This window comes from Nematostella vectensis, chromosome 14 (genome assembly GCF_932526225.1).
Source record: "Nematostella vectensis chromosome 14, jaNemVect1.1, whole genome shotgun sequence".
NCBI classification, from domain to species: Eukaryota; Metazoa; Cnidaria; class Anthozoa; order Actiniaria; family Edwardsiidae; genus Nematostella; species Nematostella vectensis.
This window is the reverse complement of record NC_064047.1, coordinates 11,815,053-11,835,848: the sequence shown is the minus strand read 5'-3', so window position 1 is coordinate 11,835,848 and position 20,796 is coordinate 11,815,053. Positions and strand designations below refer to the sequence as shown.

Sequence of the window (20,796 nt, the reverse complement as noted above, 5' to 3'; positions counted from 1 at the left end):
CACCAAGTCTGGACGAATCGGAGGCATGCCCAACATGTACGAGCCAACGTCTATGACATGATTGAACCCGCACACACCGTACGGATCCCACGAAATGAAGAAAGCATATAGTTCCAGTAATTTATTCATAAGCTGACACCAAAATCTTGTGTCATATAGTCTCACCACAATATGATACCATATAGTTTCACCAAAATCTTGTATCATATAGTTTCACCACAATATTATACCATATAGTTTCACCTAAATCTTTATCACATAGTTTCGCCAAAATGTGATACCATATAGTTTCACCAAAATCTTTTATCATATAGTTTCACCAAAATGTGATACCATATAGTTTTACCAAAATCTTTTATCATATAGTTTCACCAAAATGTGATACCATACGACGGTGAGTAGTATAGACTTGGCTTGGTTCGAGCACATTCCATAGGGTGCGTTCTTTTAATTTGCGTTTTTAGTTTCCCCAATATATTGGAGGTTACAGCGGTTACATTGAATCATATAAATTACGTTTTTAGTATTGCAGGTTATGTGGGAGGTTATAGGTCGTGTTTCACCTGTTGAGAAAAATGTGTATCTTCTTAGGCCATCGGGTCTGATATAGGGGCAAGTTAGGCAGTTGTTTCCGCAATGGAAGACACCGGGAGGTTGGTTGGTGGTAGAGCGGTCGTAGGGTAGCTTGGCTTTAACGAGGATGTCGCGGAGGTTAGGTGAGCGGCGAAAGGCGACAAGAAGGGGCTCAGTGTTAAAAAACAATTCTGCGTTTTTGTCGACTTTTTCTTTGAAACGTTTTATCTAAATTAGGTTGGCAGACGATGATTGTACCATCGATGACGTCACGCAACACTTGACAATTCTGTTTTATTCTCCTTTATATTCACATGACGTTTTCCAATATTATTTGGTTTACGATTTTTATATCACAAAATATGAATATTTTTGCTTCCTTTTTGTTATGACGGCATCGACTTGTCACACATCACGCGCTTATCTCGCTCCAACCCCTTGTCATATATATGATACCTACCAAGTTTGGTTGTCATATGATGTTTCGTTCATGAGTATTTATATTCTTGTTCTTAATGAAATCGGAATAATTTTGCTTTTAGTGACGTCATCGTTGACGTCACGCATCACAAGACCATATCTTTGCACTCCCTTGACACATACATGACACCTACCAAGTTTGGTGATCATACCTGACAATATGGTCACGTGATATTTTACGCTATCGATGACGTCACATAAATAAAAAGGAATGCTAAGGTCATTAAAACTAAAAATTATAATCGAAAAGCCAAAAAAAATGACCATATCTTGGTAGTTTCTTGGTGTTACGGAGCACCCGCACCAAAAACACAATGGAACAAAAAGCCAAGAACAAAGCCCTTAGAACCAGAAAATAAAATAGAGTAAAAATGCCTTGAGCACCAAAAACAAAGCTTGCCGTAACACCAAGGAATACCCTTTATCTTTAAAAAAACATCGCATAACAACTAAACTTGTTATGTGTCATGTAGATGTCAAGGGTGGGGGAAGGGGGTGCAAAAAGATGGTCACGTGATCTTTGAAGTCGATACGTCATCAAAAAATTCCACATATCGAACGAATGAACGAAAATATCCACAACTCACGTTCGAAACATCAACAACAGACAACAAGGCTTAGGATATGTTATGAAGGCGTCATCTTCAGACAACAAGGCTTAGGATATGTTATGAAGGCGTCATCTTCAGACAACAAGGCTTAGGATATGTTATGAAGGCGTCATCTTCAGACAACAAGGCTTAGGATATGTTATGAAGGCGTCATCTTCAGACAACAAGGCTTAGGATATGTTATGAAGGCGTCATCTTCAGACAACAAGGCTTAGGATATGTTATGAAGGCGTCATCTTCAGACAACAAGGCTTAGGATATGTTATGAAGGCGTCATCTTCAGACAACAAGGCTTAGGATATGTTATGAAGGCGTCATCTTCAGACAACAAGGCTTAGGATATGTTATGAAGGCGTCATCTTCAGACAACAAGGCTTAGGATATGTTATGAAGGCGTCATCTTCAGACAACAAGGCTTAGGATATGTTATGAAGGCGTCATCTTCAGACAACAAGGCTTAGGATATGTTATGAAGGCGTCAAGGGGAGCTAGAAGGATAGTCATATGGCGTGCGACGTAATACGACGTCATCAAAAACATAAGTTTCGTATTTCATGAAATAAAAATCTTCAATTAATATTCGGAGACTTCATGTGCCTTCAGTGTCAGAGGGGTGAAACAGAATGGTCACGTGCTGTTTTAAGTCATCTTCCTTTTGTTTTGGTTTGGAGCTTTGCTTTTAGGCAATGCTAGAAATATTATTTTCAAAATACAATGTCTTTTCCCCTAGAGTGTTCAACAGTGAATATCAGTGGTCCAGCAAGGCGTTTCTTTGCACCTTGTACAACAAGAACGGGTACAGCCTGGCCAAGCTACCGCAGAGAGGAATAACTGATCAATATGGCATTTATGACAGCGTAGCTTACGGTCCAACGTTTGGTGGTGGCTTTGACATCTATATCAGCAACGACGCGGAAAGTTATACGAATTCTTACACAGACCACCACACGTACGCTGCTTCCCATGGCTGTTCACCAAACGGCTATTGTGACGTACTGGCGAGGACCTCTCGCTTCAAACCCGATAATGTGGAAGTTTTCAATGAAGTCGTGAACTAAACGTAAAATAAACACCAATAAGCAATGAAATTAGATATGAGATAATAATATTTTTGCAGTTAATGAATAGCAACACGATATTAGAGAATGATCATTATATACTCATGATTGTAGATAACCCTATTATTAACCCATTGACTCCTGGCTTTTTTGGAGCTGAATTTACAAAAAACAGACTGAAAACAGATACCTCCCCCCCTATTCTGAGTTTTATACAGCCCGTCAAAGTCAAACACAGCTGCACCTAGTCAGCGGTATCCAAGCTTTCCAGCAGTGCTTTGCGGTCCCCACTTTTAATCCCTCGTCGATGTGCTGAAGCCAGCACAAGTTGATGGTTGCTTGTATTTTTCATCAAAAATACAGCTATGAGCATATTAGGGGAGTGTCTCAGGACATCATGAAGTCTTTTGGGGCATAATTGAGTGCTTTGCTTATGGATATTTGCAAGCAAAGGTGGATTCATGATGATTTTTTCTTGTTTGGCTTTGCCCGGATGAGAAAATAATTTTCTAATGAATCACCACAGCTCTCCTGAATGCTGTCTTTTCTGAAACCAAATTGATTCCAAAATTGTTTACACTGCTATTCTGGGTCTGTATGGCCTGGAATTGATTCGTTTGGCTTCGGGGTGAAAAGACTTATAAAAAACCATCTGACTTTGGGGAGAGGAGTGTTGACTGGCCCTCCCCTCGTGAATTTTCCCCTGTATCTCCCAGAATGCTTTGCAATACGTAAACATATTTTCGTGGTTGTACAATCCTTCAAGGAATGGGCATTGTGTTTTGAGGCCAAGGAAATGTACCTGGAGGATCAGAATAAAGGTATCTATTTGTGTCTTGAGCTGTGTTTGCTGATCTCTCTCCCTTGTGTGGTATTTTGAGCGTTTTATTGAGAGGGGTGATTCTGCTTTTCTCTCCTTGTTCGATTTGAGATTTGTCAAAGAACCTGTGCTATTATTTGGCTTAAGAGTAGATGCCAACAGCTTGGTTGGATGCATATCTGCAAGACCATTTATCCCTTAGACTGATGCCTGAGTATCTTCATCTTGTTGTGTTTATTTTGAATTTATGAATTTTTTGGGTTGTGGGTACTTCCCAAAGCCGGTACAGGCCGGTTCAGGGGTCAATGTGTTTATAACTATAATTTACACGATACCAAATGAATAAACGTTACCATTATTGGGTTGGCTTCCCAGTGTATTTTTGCAGAAGAAGGTAAACATAGTAATATCCAACACATATCCGGGGAAATAGTAACTATAATAGCGGAGCCAGCGCGGCCGTAGGCCGCGCGCGGAGCTCCATAGGTATAGAAATATGGTATAACTATGCGACTTGGTTTTGTGGTCATTGCGCGGGTACCCTGTGGTGTCACTCGCCAGCCAGTCAGTCAGCCGCGCAACTCCCAGGCCTCACTCGGCCCCGTAATGGCGGCTAAATACAAGCACGGAGCAAGGGAAAAGTTCTTGTCATGCGTTGATTATTTCTTTTTGCCTCAAATTTTGTGACTTAAGGATAAAGTCAACTAGAGGAGATCTACTAACATTCATTCACGCAAAGATTTATGTAAGGATATGTCTGGTTTTTGCTAGTAAATTTAAGTAAGTAATAGTTCACATTTAAAAGCGAACAAAACCACAAGAAAGCGACAAAATGCAAGGTGAGTTTCAGACGACGATTTCTTTTGTCTATCGAGGATATGACAGTTATTGGGCTTTTTGTTATCCTTTTTGTTTGCTTTGAGAATGAGCATAACACCTTTTGTTTTGACATTCTTTGTTCTATCTTTATTCTTGATTCTGTTGAAATATTTCATAAAGGCTTAACCAATATCGTGTTGCATTTGTCATATACTGGTAAAGAAGACCGTTCTTGTCTTTATATCCTGTGCTCTTAGTCCTAAGAAGATACATATCCTTAGAAGATACAGCAACTTTTTCAACTTACAAGAGAAATTTTTGTTACCGAGGATAAAAACAAAACAAAATTCAACCCCTGTTGCCAATATGTATTGTTATTGTCTGCATCTTACATCTCATGTGTTTATATTTTTTTTTTCAAATATTTGTGGAAATTAGTCAGATTATAAATGTTTGATGAAAAGATTGTTTTGAAAGAAATGTTACTCTTTTATGAACCAGGGACTACCTGAGGGCCAAGATGAATGCTAAAGACTGGAAGACATGAGAATTGAAAACCATGTCTTGAAAGACATGTCTGAAAGACAGTAGGGAGTTCTTTTTCACTAGTCATTTGATACCCCCACACACATGGTCCCGGGAAAGGGTGGGGGATTAGACTTTAATAAAAGCCTGTTTCCAAGTTAAGAGTCAAAAAACAGTCAATACCACCACCCCTCTTGATATATTCTGGTTAAAAAGTAATCTAAAACCCCACATAACCCCTGACTTCCCCAGGACCATAAGGGAGGGGGTTTAAATGACTAGGGCATTACTATGTGATTCAGCAGTACACACTCAATAGGTTTTTTTTAGAACAAGATACTTATATTATATAAAACTAAAAACATAATTTTGCTTTTTAAATAACAAATCTGTAACGAAAACAGAAGTACAGAATATAATTATCACATTATTGTTATTATATTTTCTTTTCAAACATTTAAAGAAGAGTCATATTTCTTCATTTTCCTTCTCCCTGTTGACTATTTTTATGCAATTGATGCTCTTTGCTATTTCCCCTCTACACCAAAAATAAATTAATGAACAGATTTAATTTTTAAATTAGAAATTTTCATTTAGTACTTTCACTTATATCTTCTTTTTAGGATTTCCTTTCCAAGTCTCTTTTCCATTACATTTATTTTAAAGGTTTAGATTTATTTCATTGGAATGGTTGGATCCAGGGTTTCTAAAAACACCAAAATATAATGCATTACTGGATGTATATTTATAGATATTAATTTCCATGGGGATGAAAAATCACCACTTAAAATGGTACATTAAAACTTCAGTATTGCATCTTATCTAAAATTGTGTCTGACACTATATTCTATCTTTGAAATCCTGTTTCATCCATTACTTGTTCTTCGCAAGGACAAAGCTTGTCAGAATGTAGCTTTACAAAATGTACATTAATGGAACTTTTATTAAGGGGAAGGGTTTTTTAGGGCAAGATACTTAAACTTTATAACACTAGCAACAACCTTGTTCTTTTTCAATAATAGAATTCTGTTCACATAGCTTGGATAGCATAGACATGGCCTCTTTAGAGGCCTGTGGTGGTGAAAGGGTTAAGATAATGGGAAAGGGGAAATGTCAAGAAATGCTCAATCAAATTATTTTCATAACTGTTATATTTTTTTCAACAAACCTTTCAAGTTGAGTCAATTTACTTTTTTAGTCAATTGATATTCTTTGCTTCATCTCTACCCCAAACATAGACCAATGAAAGGGTTTGGTTTGAAATTAGAAGTTAGCATTTTAGCACTGTTAGTGATGCCTTAGATGTTTTTTAGGATTTGCTTCCAAAGTCAATCTGTTTTTTCTTCATTGCATTCATTTTGGAGTAGGCCACCGACAACAAGGCCACTATATGGTAAATGGTGGGTGCACCAATATGTAATGCATGAAAGGAGATATATTTTTTGATTTTAATTTCCATATATTTTTCTTAATATTCAGTCCAATGAAGGAGAGAATCGCCACTAAATCAATACATAAAAATTACAGTATGGCATCTAAACAGTCTAAATATATTATTTCAAATCTTTGGAATGCTGTTACATCCATGACCTATTCTGCACAAGGGCAAAGCTTGTCGAGTATTGTTTTGATTTAAAAAAATATTTATAATGGAACTTCTATGATAGGACATAAGAATTTACCATTAGACGCTTGACAACTTTGACTGCCATATTCACACCAGAAATTGTGTTTGTTAACTTTGATGTACTGCATTTAAATTATTGAATAAGGCCTGGATCCATTTGGTTGGTACAATAAATAAATCTCAGTAAAGAGCAGAATCCTAGATCCCACAAAAATACCTCAATCAGTCAACACAGAAGGTGTTCAATGCTGGCTCCGCTTTTAGGCATTGAACATTAGGTTCTCTAATGTGGTTCTGCACATCGATCATAGTACACTAAAAGCATTCGTTGCTAAAGCACGTACTATCTTGCTGGAATGTTCGCATGTTACAGAAATATTTATACCATTTGACTTTTATTATCCCAAGATCTTGTATATTACATTACCCTTCTCGTCTGCATCGTCCCTAATCTACAGCCTGTTGAATCCGGTTGGGAAACTTTTATTGTAAAATGAGAATTTTAAAAACGAATGTACGAAGGCTACTAATCTATAGTTTGATTTGTTTAGTTTTCGGATATAGAGAGCTTGCATCCAACTATATAGCTCTCATCAGCGAGAGACGGGAACTATGAACCCAATAATTTCCACATTAAAGAATGCCTGGGAAACCCATCGAAGCTCCATGTTCCCGCAACGGACCAAGCAATCAATGATAATAACATATATCTATCAAGAGCAAAACATTGTGACCGCAAAGTATGCCTTAATTCCAGCATACGGGGATGTATACAGAACACTAATCAAATAATAAAGCCTGCGCAGCACAGTAGCTATATAATAAACTACCTTATTAATAAAGCTGGCTCAATGCTTTTTAACAATAGCTTAAATAATAAAATACTAGGGTTTTTGAATCAAAATCCCTATAACAGACCTTCATTAAGAAAGCCCGCAATATAACGGACCTTGATCAAGCAAACCCGCCATATAACGGACCTTCATTAAGAAAACCCGCAATATAACTGACCTTGATCAAGGAAACCCGCAATATAACTGAACTTGATCAAGGAAACCCGTAATATAACGGACCTTGATCAAGGAAACCCGCAATATAACGGACCTTCATTAAGAAAGCCCGCAAGATAACGGACCTTCATTATGAAATTTCGCAATATAACGGACCTTCATTAAGAAAGCCCGCAAGATAACGGACCTTCATTAAGAAAGCCCGCAATATAACTGACCTTGATCAAGGAAACCCGCAATTTAACTGACCCTCATTAAGAAAGCCCGCAATATATCGGATTTTCATTAAGGAAGCCCGCAATATATCGGATTTTCATTAAAGAAACCCGCAATATATCGGATTTGCATTAAGGAAAGGGTTTGTTGAACAATCCGATTCATGAATTGGGATTAATGCCAGCCTGAATCTAACATAAATCCCCCATGAACCATTCCCGCTCACTAAAAAGACTCGTGATTTTTGTTTACCTTGCAAGGACTAAAAGACACGTTAGAATCCTTTGTGAAGACTAACATGTTCAATTGTTAAAATGAAGCCCCTTTAAGCCTACAGCCTGGAAAAAACACTTTTAGATCTATCATAACTTTTCCATGGTGGACTTCTTCCATGGTATTTTCAATCTCAGACTCTGTGCACTTTGTCTGGGTACTGAGAAATCCATGCCATGGATTGATTTTGTTGAAAAATAAAATCCATGGCAAGGATAGTGTGGTTTTTCAAGCCACTGTTGATATCGTATCTGCCTGCGCTGGTAATATCCGGGTAGTTGGATCTTTTATCGGAAAACATATGTTAGGTGGCGGTCATACGTCCTTCACGAAAATCAATTGAATTATCAATTGAATGCTTTATAACGCAAACGAAATTACATTTTCTAAACGTTGCTGAGCTAGCGTAACTAGCTGATAATTCGTACTTGAAACCGCAAAATAACTAGTCTTTAGGAAGACTAGGAATTAAAGCTTTTTGTTCAATGGAATTACTTGGATTGTTTTTGAGCTTTTTTGTTTCACCAAATCTTCATCAATTCTTCTTGGTAAATCGAGTTAGAAATCATTTCACATCTTTCTTTCAAAGTTTTCAAAGTCGCAACATCAGCGTCACGGAAGTCCAAAAAAGGACAACAAAAATAGCAATTGAAGAACCACCCAATTATAATTGCCCCATAAGATTATAAAAAGTAAGGATTCTTTGCTTGTAGTTTCGTAGATTGATGTTGTAAACAAACTTACTTATGTCGCCAGCATCCGTGGTTGACATTTGTGCTGTTGGACTTTGTGCTGTTGGACTTTGTGCTGTTGGACTTTGTGTTGTTGGAAGTTGTGTTGTGTTTCCTCTAACTGTGGAAGAGTATAAGTATATTGCAATTTAGATGGATAAATGGACAGGTGTTTAACAGTATAATGTTTACTCGCTAAAATTAATAATAACATTGATTGGTTGATTTGGTAAGATGGTCGCTTTGGTATCTTGGTGGTGTAGGGATTGCTAGGTCAGAAAGAGCAAAAGTAAATGGATAGACGAGAAGGAAAAGGAATAAGGTGCTTATCATTTTGGGGTTGTCACGTTCCCATACCTGTACAATTAGAAAGATCACCACCTTGGCAGGACTCTTTTCCCACTAAGAAAAAATAATGACAATGTAATTGTTTGCAAATAGGCAAGTGGTGAGGTATGGAGGTATGTCGGTTGGTTCAATGGGTTCAATCGAACTATACATTTGATTTAAAAAGAAAGCGATGCTTGACTAGAGCCACAGAGAATAAAGGTCTCGGAAAACATTAGTAAAGTTCACATAAGCTGAACCACCTTTGATAGTGGTAATTAGATAGGTGGATAGGTAGGTGGGCTGGTAAGTCAGTATATTTATATGGGTTCATTAGCAGGTTTCATGTAGGTGGATAGGTGGTTGGGTGTGCGGGTAGCTAGTTGGGAGATGGGTGATTAGGTAGGCCGGCAGGTAGGTCGGGAAGTGGGTGGGTGGGAGGGAGGGTGGATAAGCAGGACGTTGGGGAAGTGGGGGAGGTAGGAAGAATATTTAAGTAGATGAGTACATTAGCTGGTTCTCTTACCAACACAGTAAGCCATTGAGCATCCAAATGGAGGTCTAAGGTAGTAAACAAAAAATCCTGCTTCGCACTTCTCCACACATATATCAATCGTCCTAGAACATCCTTCTTGCACATTCGCGATGCACGCGGTTACATTCATAACCATCCCTGTGCTATTTGGAAGTGCCCCCCTCATCCATATTGGAGCTACAGTTCCACATGAGTTTGGCTCAGGCTTAGATGTTGGAATTTCTCCACCAGTTTCACCCGTGAAACGATACCATCCCGACTGGAGCATGTAATCGCAAAGTGCGGTCGCGCCCGAGTTTAACTTGTTTGATACACTTCTTTGGGTGTTGTTAATCTCTGTGTAGCTTAGGCAGGGGTCCGCCGGCCGCGGGCAGCCGATTCCAGAACATGACGGACTGAAGAGAGCTACAGCAGCCAATAGAGGAATAAAGGATTCCATTCTTGGATCAAAAGCATGCATTTAGTAGGAAATGGGATAGTGCATCAATCAATTAGGCCCCGTAGATTTTTCTGAGTTTCTTCGATGATTTTTATGATGCAATTGCGTGATTCCAGAATAAAAAAATATCACTCATCTCAGGAGGGGGGGGGATAAATGGAGGAAAAGACCTCTTTTCGGATTTTAGAATGTTTATACAAACCCCCATTTTATTCTCTAATTTCCATCCCCTGTAACCAATGCCCACAGCTCATTAATTCTTCCCCCTAAATTGACGCTGAAACGCAATTTTTTCCGTGAGGGTATGGAATTATTTTTGAGTCACGCCTATATTTACCTTATATTTTCGGATAAGATCTTGTGCTGTTTGTTTATTTTTCCCTGCTTGATTTTCAAGCGGAGGGAACTGTTAGTACGTGGCCGCCTTCCTTGCGCATCCTATTTGTTTAAAAAGAAAACCATAGTGACACGGACGATGACCGAAAGCGACGCAGCTTTAAAACGCTACCCAGAGTGCATTAGTTAAAGAATTCAACTAGGACGGCAACTGCAGGGAAAAAGTGTTAAAACTAGTTTTGATAAAATTCTATCGTTTTTGTAGTCCAAAAACTATAGAAAAGCCTAGAATCTTAGTTCTACCATGGCGATCAAGGTTAGTCTATTTTTGAGAGCACACGTTCCCGTCCTCGCTAGCCTGTGAAGGAAAACGGTTGAAATGTATCTGACAGAATCAAATTCAGAGTACATTTCATGTCTGGCTCTTTGAATATGCCAGATAGTTCGCGTTGCTCTTTGGTCACGTGATGTGTGACGTCATCGATGACGTCACTATCCCGAAAACTATCCCGATGTCATATCAAGAGACCATGATATAAGAGAACGATTCCCTGTGGCCCATGATGTCGTCCATGAAAGCTATTTTTAGATTGCGCGAGCTTGTCAATCATAGCATCCATACATGGTTCGTCGCGCCATATTTGGTTATGGGCACCACGAGCTAGTACAATTTCACCTCAAATTTGTCTCTCTGCACTTCCTCACTTCGTTCGCCACCTGTTTTTATCCTTTTAGCTGCTCATCAAGGCTCATGATCACAATGCTACTAATGGGGTGGTGTCCTGTTATCTGTTAAGTTATCAATGTTCAGTTATGTAAATATTATATAAATAATTGAACGGAAAGACGTCGGGGAGACGGTGAATTTGGAGTTCATTCAAGATGCATCGTGCAGACTCCTAAAAAGTTCTTTGTCTCTGCAATTCGGTGAGATAGAATACCTGGGCATTCTCAGAGTCTATGTTAAGTATTTTAATACAAGAAGGCCTTTATATTTCTTTGATTTATAACATTTTTAGATGAATTAACCTTTTTACGGACGTCATCATTGGAACAAACCCTAATACGGGGGGATTCGTTCTCTTACATCGTGGTCTCTTGGTCATATCTATATTCATAATCTCCTAAACGAAACATCATATGATAACCAAACTTGGTATGCGTCATGTCTGTGTCAAGGGGGGTGCACCAACATAGTCATGTGATTGTGACGTCATCGATGACGTCACCAGAAAAATATGCTGACGTCATCAAAATAAAAAATCTTTATATTTCACGAAGAAAACATCGTATGGCAACCTAACCCGGTTGGTGTCATGAAGGCGTCAAGGGTGATGCAACAATATGGTCACGTGTTGAGTGACGTCATCGATGACGTCGCATAAAGCAAAAGACATGATTAAAAGCAAAAACATTCATATCTCTTGATAGAAACATTGTTTCACAACCCAACTTGGCAGGTGTTATTTTTCTGTCAAGGGGGGTGCAAATTTATGGTCACGTGATTTATGACGTCATCGATGACATCATTAAAAGAAAAACTATTTCGATTTCATTAAGAACAAAAAAAAATCCTTAACCATGAACGAAACATCATACGTGTCATGTGTCATGAAGGTGACAAGGGTACACCAATATAGTCATGTGATTGTGAAGTCATCAATGACGTCACTAGAGGCAAAAAATATGCTGGCGTTATCAATAATTTTTTTTATATTTAATTAAAGAAACAACGTATGACAACCAAACTAGGTAGGTGTCATGTATGTTTCAAGTGGGATGCAATGAGATGGTCACGTGACGTCATCGACGACCTATATTGGAAAGTTCATAAAATACTGGTCTGTTCATATGTTAAATAACATTAAATCAGTTACCGATCAATAAAATAAAACAGTTCACATCAAATACGGATGATTTAATATTATCCTTCGATAACATGAATGACATCGTACAAGATTTGAGACTACTAGAAGTCAATTTTATAACGACTAAATTTTTAAAAAATGCTATAAAGAATTACTCCTTAATTTCCCTATTGTAAACGATACCCATTTGGCGCCGTGTAGACGGACAAAAACGGAACCTTTCGAAAACGACGACGTGACTCAGCATGCGCGATGTGAACAGGCAAAATAATGAACATACACATGCGCAGTAGAGAGTGCCATCTTTGTTTACCTTTTCTGCGTGTTTGTGTAGCTTAGCCAAAGACGAGCCTTTTTGAGGTAAATACCCTTCGTATTGCGTGTTAAATTCCAAACTAAAAGAAGAATTCCAAACTAAAATTCCAAACGTCTTCGAACTAAAACGAATGCATGTTAACGTGGTGTTATATAGTATACAAGTTTGTATTTTGTATCTACACCTTCCCCGGCCCTTTCTGATCTACAAAAGAAGAGGAAAAACTCAAAATAATAGTATTTTTCGTATAGCCGTTATTACGATATCATTCATCGCATTAATGGTGACTTGTTATTCAATGATAGATAACGAGCTTCACGAAGTTTTACAACCATAAGTGTTGCCTACCTTATCCAAAAAGACGAGGGACTCTCAGTTCACAATGAAGAGGCCAGATTTCTACACCTGAACCTAGACCTCGAATCCTTGGGTTTATAGTTTATTGACACGATCTTATCGCCAAATTCTTTGTTGCGCGACCTCCCAGAATCCAAAATTCCTTTCTTCGTTTGGGAATAGCGCATAATCAAACCAAACAATTGAAACCAGACAAACCGCCCCTTAAGCTTTTATCTGACTACGTGCTATGGATTCGCCGTGATCGCGCAACAACGAATTTGGCTGTGATGCTTTAGCCTCCAATGTTTTAACCGTATTAAATTCGGTGTATTCGAGACATAAATATATTTAGGCTAGTATAGACTATTACAGGCGCTTGTTTTAATTGTTTACTTTACGGTACTAGAGTTGCAAATCCATTAAAGAAATAAGCACAATAGCTTCAAAATGATGCAAACATCCGCGAAGACATAACACAAATAATACAATTCCAGAATATGGAATGATATTTGAGGTGATCTTAAACCAAAGAAAGTGTGGCTATAAAACCACAAAATATTGTTTGTAATCACGGACGGAGGTGTCTAGCGTATTCATAATGCTAAGTCAGGGAGTTGTGAAACTCCCAGAGTTATCAATAACGTAGTAAGATGGCATTATAATTACCTGTAGTCGACGAAAAGCATTCAAGTCCTAGACACGCAGTTATAACAACCAAAAATGTTGTTGTTTCTGGCTACTTTCGTGACCTAGGTTTGATAGCGTGACTAATGTTCGTAAATACGGAAGTAAGTGTCACACGCGCTAGGTCCGATCCACATACGTCGCGCTCCTGCCGTGCCGAATCTAATAGTACTTTTTTCAACACAAGTAAAATGGGCTCAAATGTGATTCAGACGTCGAACTAATTGCAATGCGTAGCCGAGCTTGGGGCCGTGCCAAACCTGACTCTGCCGTGCCGAAACTAGGCGATTCAAAGGGCGAACTGTTCATGTGCCAAATCCATATAATTAGATTCGACAAGGCAAAGGCGCAACGCGTTAATCGGGCCATGATTATTATGCCAAATAACTAAATAAATAAATAACTAAATAACTATATAACTAAATGACTAAATAAATATGAATAACTTATTATGGCAAATAACTAAATAACTAATTAACTAAATAAATGAATAAATGAATAAATGAATACATCAATAAATCAATAAACAAACAAACAAACAAATAAATAAACAAATAAACAAATAAACAAATAAATCAACCAACCAATAAATAAATAAACAATATAAATAAATAATATAAAATAAAATAAGATAAATCAATAAATAAACAAACAAATAAACAAATAAATAAACAAACAAATAAATAAATAAACAAATGAATAAATGAATAAATGAATAAACGAATAAACGAATAACGAATAAAGGAATAAAGGAATAAAGGAATAAAGGAATAAAGGAATAAAGGAATAAATGAATAAATGAATAAATGAATAAATGAATAAATGAATAAATGAATAAATGAATAAATGAATAAATGAATAAATGAATAAATGAATAAATGAATAAATGGATAAATGGATAAATGAATAAATGAATAAATGAATAAATTATTAAATGAATAAATGAATAAATGAATGAATGAATCAATGTATAAATGCATAGATGCATAGATGCATAGATGAATAGATGAATAGATGAATAGATGAATAGATGAATAGATGAATAGATGAATAGATGAATAGATGAATAGATGAATAGATGAATAGATGAATAGATGAATAGATGAATAGATGAATAGATGAATAGATGAATAGATAAATAGATGAGATCCATATTCAGTTCAAGTTCTTAAAACCTTTCACTTATATCAATCTAGCCAAAACAAAGCATAGATAAACTTTCAAATTCTGAAAAGGGAATTGAATTTGATTGAAATTTGAATTTTTTACAGATCTTTGAAAATTTTTCTGGCCGCCCGAAAGGAGATTGAATCGAGTGAATAATTCCAAGTTTTGGCGGGAAAACCTGAAAGACGATATTTTCCGTTAATCCGTTAAAATTCAGAGACAGCAATATCACGAAATATTGGCGAATTGTTTTCTATTGCAATGCTACCCACAATGAAGCGAAGAATAATTTAAAGTCAAGAATTGTATGAGAAAAAAGGAAATTGTTGTAGGTTTCAGAAACAGCGCGCGCTCGTGAGAATGTCGCCATTCTTGATTGCGAATGCAGCGCGCGCGCACAATGCAAAAACAATTCAAAGACTAAAAAATATCTGCTAAATTTTGCAGATTTGTTTCCTGAAGTTAAATGATCATTTGACTACCAAGTGGAGATATAATGATGACGGTAAAAGTTGTAACCACACAAGGTTCTTCAGCAATAACTAAGAAGACATGAAGACGGGAACCGGTTTAGCGCGCGCATATGTTTTCTCAGTAATTTTGTTGACATCTCGATCTACGTCACAAATGACTGGACCCGAGCCTTTCAGTTCACGGCCTTTTTTCCGAAGGTTGACCAAAATACCTCAATATTACAGATTTGAGTTATTCGCGCGAACGCGTTTTTTATAGGGTCCAGACGAACCACATACCATTTGGAAGATGAAAATATAAAGAATTGACAAAGTCTCTCAACTCTGAAAGGTTATATGGACTTTAAACTTCATCGGTATTGAAGAAGTGCAGGGCTTGGAATCGCTTTAGACCTCACTTTAGAATCCATGCAGGATCTAAAGCTGCAACCGGACTGGCGTGATATTAACTACTTACTAACCGAGAGTGAGGTCATGCCGGGAAATATCAAACTGAGGCTTTGGCGTATCGACCGAGGCTTTATGAAAATACAAGCAAACATCGACTTGTGCTCGCGTAGCACTGCGATGAGGGATTAGAAATAGGACCCCATAGCACTGTTGGAAAGCTTGGATACCGCTGACTAGGTAGACTTGTTCACGGCCTGTAAAAAATAGGGGAAAGGTATCTGTATTTGGTCTGTTTTTTTTTCTTTTCTTTTCTTTTCTTTTTTGTAAATTCAGCTAAAAAAAACAAGGTGCCAATGGTATTCATATCATTTCTCGATACATTTGGAGCTCCGCACGCGGGGTACGGCCGTACTGGCTCCGCTATTAAAATGGATTGTGGGCAGAAAGAAACACATGTGGGATTTCTATGTGAAGGCAAATATCTTGCTCGTTTTTGCTTTACGAAACTCAACTCTCTGTAATCCCTTGAACACAGGACGCTGGGTGAAAGCTTTAAAAGATTTAGGCCTAGTTTAAACGCCGTTCTTTTCATGCGCCGTTCCAAATAGAAGGTGTTGGGAACATGAAAAGAACGGCGCTTAAATCAAATTAGACCGGTCTATTTCATTTATCACGGCTTAGGCGTTCTGCACGCCTTACCAGCCCGTGCCGAACGCCTGTGGACCGGGTTAGATTTAGACGCCGTTCTTTTCACTAGGCCTTACTATAATACTCATCCAAATAAAATAAAAAGCTGTATTTAATAGTTTTTTTATTCATTATGATTATTATAACTCCCCATATTTGATGTGAAAAGAGCTTTTTCGACAGATGTTCCGTTAAATTAACCGAAAAAGTATTGAGACAAACGCACGTAATAGAGATTTGATGTGGGGGGGGTGGGGGGCAAAAACTTCTGCTAACTCTTTTTTTAGCGGTTTAGGCAACCAATTTTTAAACTACTGCTACTATAAGGCTAAAATAATGTACCCCTTTTGTGAATAAATAAAATCAACATTGTGGTAAGAGTTAATCATAAACAAACAGATAACCAGTGACAGATAACAAAAGAGAGGCTGCCTTTCGAAGTATTTTAATATCTTAAAAAAATATTTCAATCGAAACACAATACAAGACTAATAACATGTTACTATACGTCTCTTAAAACACCAAAACTATTGCTTTTACTTTAAAATTTCCTGAGATTTGGAAGGCCATTCTTTGCTGGAAATTGCTTATATTGTTTACCTATTACAATAAACGAGGTTCGCTTTATCCTTTCAACTCCTTCAACCTACTCTAGAATGTACCCGCATAATACCCTGTAAAGTCTCTGGTTCCCAGGGTAAGCCCCTACCATGAAAAAGACTTCCGCAAGCTGTTTTGATTTATTTTGGGACTTTTCCCTACGTAAGAGACCGCGTTTCAGATATTGGGCACCTGCTGTTCACCGCATTTTTTAGTTACGTAGAACAGATAAGAACTTTCAGTTTCTGTTAAAATATATCCATTTCTAACTTGTCTTTTTTGTTCTTTGGCATCCTTAGGCTTCGATATTATTGCAATTTTAGATTGTTGGATACTTTGACTAAAAGAGTAAGGATGGTATTCAATTGTCTAGCATTCTAGAACCAGAGGAAGTCATTCTTGTGCTGTGATGTAGAACTGGGTACAATTGGTGTTTGTCAGAAAGGTGCGGAAAAGTGACCCCCAGACGTGGAGGCTCACCAGTCCGAGCAGTGTCGCACAAGCAAAGTTATCTTTTTACTCAATAAGCACAAGTTGAAAATCAAGTAGTGGTGGAAGTGTGTTTATTGTTTGGTTTACTTTAAGGTAAGGTTTTTGAATATATTTCGTACTTTATCTTAAATATGAGTAAATATATCAGCTTAACTAAAATGCATTGGCTGAACTAAAGTTATGGTTAAGTTGCGCTGAAACGTTTATAGAGCCGCAGTTCCCTCTGTTAGATTAGGTATAGCTTCATGAAACATTATGGATAAATTACAAAGGCGTTGCGCTAAAGCGTCAAGTTTTGCTATCAGCTGTGAGTCTTTAAGGTTGGGTTTCACCGTCAGTTGAGAGAAACGACGAATGATTAGAAAATGCAAGGATTTTGCCTGTTCAAAAGTTGTACGCAGTGCGCTGATGTAACACAATTTTTAACGCGTATCGCAATCACACCTCAGTTATTATGATGGTACATATACATATGTCAATTCGCACCATTTTTTACTCAACAGGGAGAAACCAAGTTGAAATATTGTGAAAAATGAATTAGTTATAGCTTGTCGCAAGCATGGGACGCCATACTTTTCTCACATAATGCTACTAAGACCATTACACTCTTTTTTATACAAAAAATATTTTTATACAGCCTGTCTTTTTCATGAGCACCTACTCTGCACCTTGCTTTGTTTGACAGGTACGAACAAAATTTTTTTGTTGTTGGTGCTGTTCGCTTATTGTACCGTTCGTACTGCCGTGATAAGCACTTTCAGAGCTGTAGCAGGCCTCGAAAATACCGGGGGCGCAGCCACGCCTCTACTGCTCATTCCCTTATTTTTTTAAATATTGTGTGGTCCATGCCCCCATTCCCCAGCCCATGCTACGACCATGTGTTTTAAAATATAGAGTTGAAATAACATGCAAACTCTTTTAGAAATACACAGTGCCTGTTTGAGGAATTCAAAATAAATCTTAACAGATTCCAAGTAAGATATTTCACTAGAACGATAGATGATAACTAAAATGTTAACGTTTCTTAAAACGCCAAAACTATTCCAATTCCTTTTAAATATCTTGAGATTTGGAAGACCATTTTCTTTCTGGAAATTGTTTATATTACGTTGGCATTCACAATAAACGAGGTTCTTTTAACCCTCCTTCAAACTACTCTAGAGGGAACCCACCTAATACCCTCTAGACGCTCTGGTTCCCAGGGTAATCCATGAATAAGAGTGACTTCCGCAAGCTGTTATTGATTTATTTTGGGACTCTTCCCTTTGTAAAGACACAGCCTTTCAGATATTTTCAATGGACACCTGCTGTGAACCTTATTTTGTTAGTTACGTAGAACAGATAACAACTTTCAGTTTATTTTAAAATATATCCAATTCTAACTTGTCTTTTTGTTCTTTGGCATCTGCAGCCTTAGATATTTCAATTTTAGATTGTTCGATGCTTTGAAACAGTTTCATAAATAAATGAGTAAGGGTGGTATTTAACAATCTAGCATTCTAGAGACAGAGGAAGTCATTCTTGTGCTGTGATGTAGAACTGGGTACAATTGTTGTTTGTCGGAAAGGTGCGGAAAAATGACCCCCAGACGTGGAGGCTTTTTTAAGTGCTCACCAGTCAAAACACTTAAATGTCGTAGAAGCATTTTATTTTTACAGTAAGTATAGTTTAAAAACAAGTTATGGTCGAAGTGTGTCAATTCTTGGGTTTACTCTAAAGGTAAGCTTTTTAAATAAATTTTGTACTTTAGTTTTAATAAGAAACAGCTAATGTAGCAAAGTCAAATCAGTCACTACTCACTCAATAGGCCGTAGTATCGTTTTTTCCAATTATCAAAATCGTTTTATGAAACACTAGAAATTTCATCTATAGTAACAAAGGAGGACTACTCTCCTAATATTTGATTTTGCATTAAGTTTGTTTTATAACCCCTCAAACTTAAGAACACAGCATTTTCATGCTGAAATTCCGCCCCCGAAAATAACCTATACAGCCCCTGAGTTTTGCCAAAGATACCCTTCCCCCTATCGCCATAGATAAGAGTTATTTCCGCTAGTTGTTTTGTTCCGAGTTTGGCTCTCTCCTACAAAAGAGGCCACGTTTCAGATCTTTTCAACTGGCACCTAATGTGCATCTTATATTGTAAAATGCTTACGAAAATGAACGTTCTTTTTCTATCAGAAAGTGCCTTTATCGTAACATCCTTATTTTTTAATCTTTGGTAGTATTTGATGCAATAGATCAAATATTTGCGTAATAATTTAGAATACTAGAACCAGCAGATCAGCAGATTTTTGTGCTTTGATGTAGAACCTGAACAATTGTTGTTTGTCAAGAAATGTGCGGGAAAGTATGACCCCCAGACGTCGAGGCTCACCAGTCCGAGCATCTCGCACAAGCAAAGATATTTTTTACCTAGTACGCACAAATAGAAAAATAAGTGATCAAAACTCGCTTAGAGTTGGGTTACCACTTTAAAGGCAAGCTTATTGGATATCACTGCATACACGAGATAAATTTCGTAAAGATATCAGGTACTAAATGCAAATGTGCATAACAGTACATAACAGTCTGGCACATGGAAGATGTTAGTTATTGCTAAGCTATGACTAAGTGGCGCTGAGGTTACTGCTTTTTCAAGGTTTAACGGGCACCAATTACCTTGTAGATTTAGCATACCTCGGTAAACATTAGCGAGGACTAACAAGAGGCATTTCATGGCGTTAACAGTATCGCGGCGTTTTCTTAGATGCTGAGTCTCCCGTGTTTTAGCATTGAGCTTTTATTGAGATTCAGCGTGAAGTAGGGTTAAGTTCAGCTATCATGTTTAGAGTCGTTATTGTGATTCATTTCTGATTTTTAATGCTGAAAGCAATCTCGTCTTACGCTGTCTTTTTAAAAGTGCGACACCTCGTTAATCGAGTCAACAGCGAAAAGCGCAATAATAGCGGAGAAGAGCCTGAAGGATTCCTATTTTGACATTATTAGCCAATAATACGGTTAGATAAACCATTCGAGTGATCTATGATTTAGGAGAATTTGCAATTTCTAGAAAAATGTGTCTTTGCAAAAATGTTGCTCAGAATCCAAGATGGCGGCTATAAAAACACCGGGTAAATGCCTGCATTGTGAAATATGTGAAATCATTTATAAAAAAAAGACGTTCTATTATAGAAAAAAGGCTTAGAGTGATCAGATTTTGTACTTGCGAATCCTCAGTCAATACTCAAGGCGTGGATCGTTTGCTCTTAGCATAGATTTAACTCCTCGCCTTAAACTTCACCTTAAGTTCATCATTTTGGCGAGATGATGAAAGTCGACGGCCTCAACATTTTCGTAATATTTTCTTGCTTGTGTTGACGTCACGCCATAGATCACGTGACTATTTTTTTTTACCTGT

At 37.4% G+C, this 20,796-nt stretch overlaps 1 protein-coding gene across 3 annotated transcripts in view; it reads right to left on the bottom strand.

The window, feature by feature from the left end:
- Positions 1 to 457: 457 nt before the first annotated feature.
- LOC5504423 (von Willebrand factor D and EGF domain-containing protein) overlaps positions 458 to 20,796 on the bottom strand; it is a 135,990-nt gene continuing 115,651 nt past the window's right edge. For all 3 annotated transcript variants that reach the window (XM_048721668.1, XM_048721669.1, XM_048721670.1), the window contains 5 exons: positions 10,382 to 10,482; positions 9,597 to 10,045; positions 9,101 to 9,145; positions 8,757 to 8,864; positions 458 to 2,718 (listed from right to left, as the gene is read on the bottom strand). In XM_048721668.1, the coding sequence (XP_048577625.1) occupies positions 2,636 to 2,718; positions 8,757 to 8,864; positions 9,101 to 9,145; positions 9,597 to 10,045; positions 10,382 to 10,482 (786 nt within the window). In that variant the 3' untranslated portion in view covers positions 458 to 2,635. The remainder of the gene's footprint in view (positions 2,719 to 8,756; positions 8,865 to 9,100; positions 9,146 to 9,596; positions 10,046 to 10,381; positions 10,483 to 20,796) is intronic.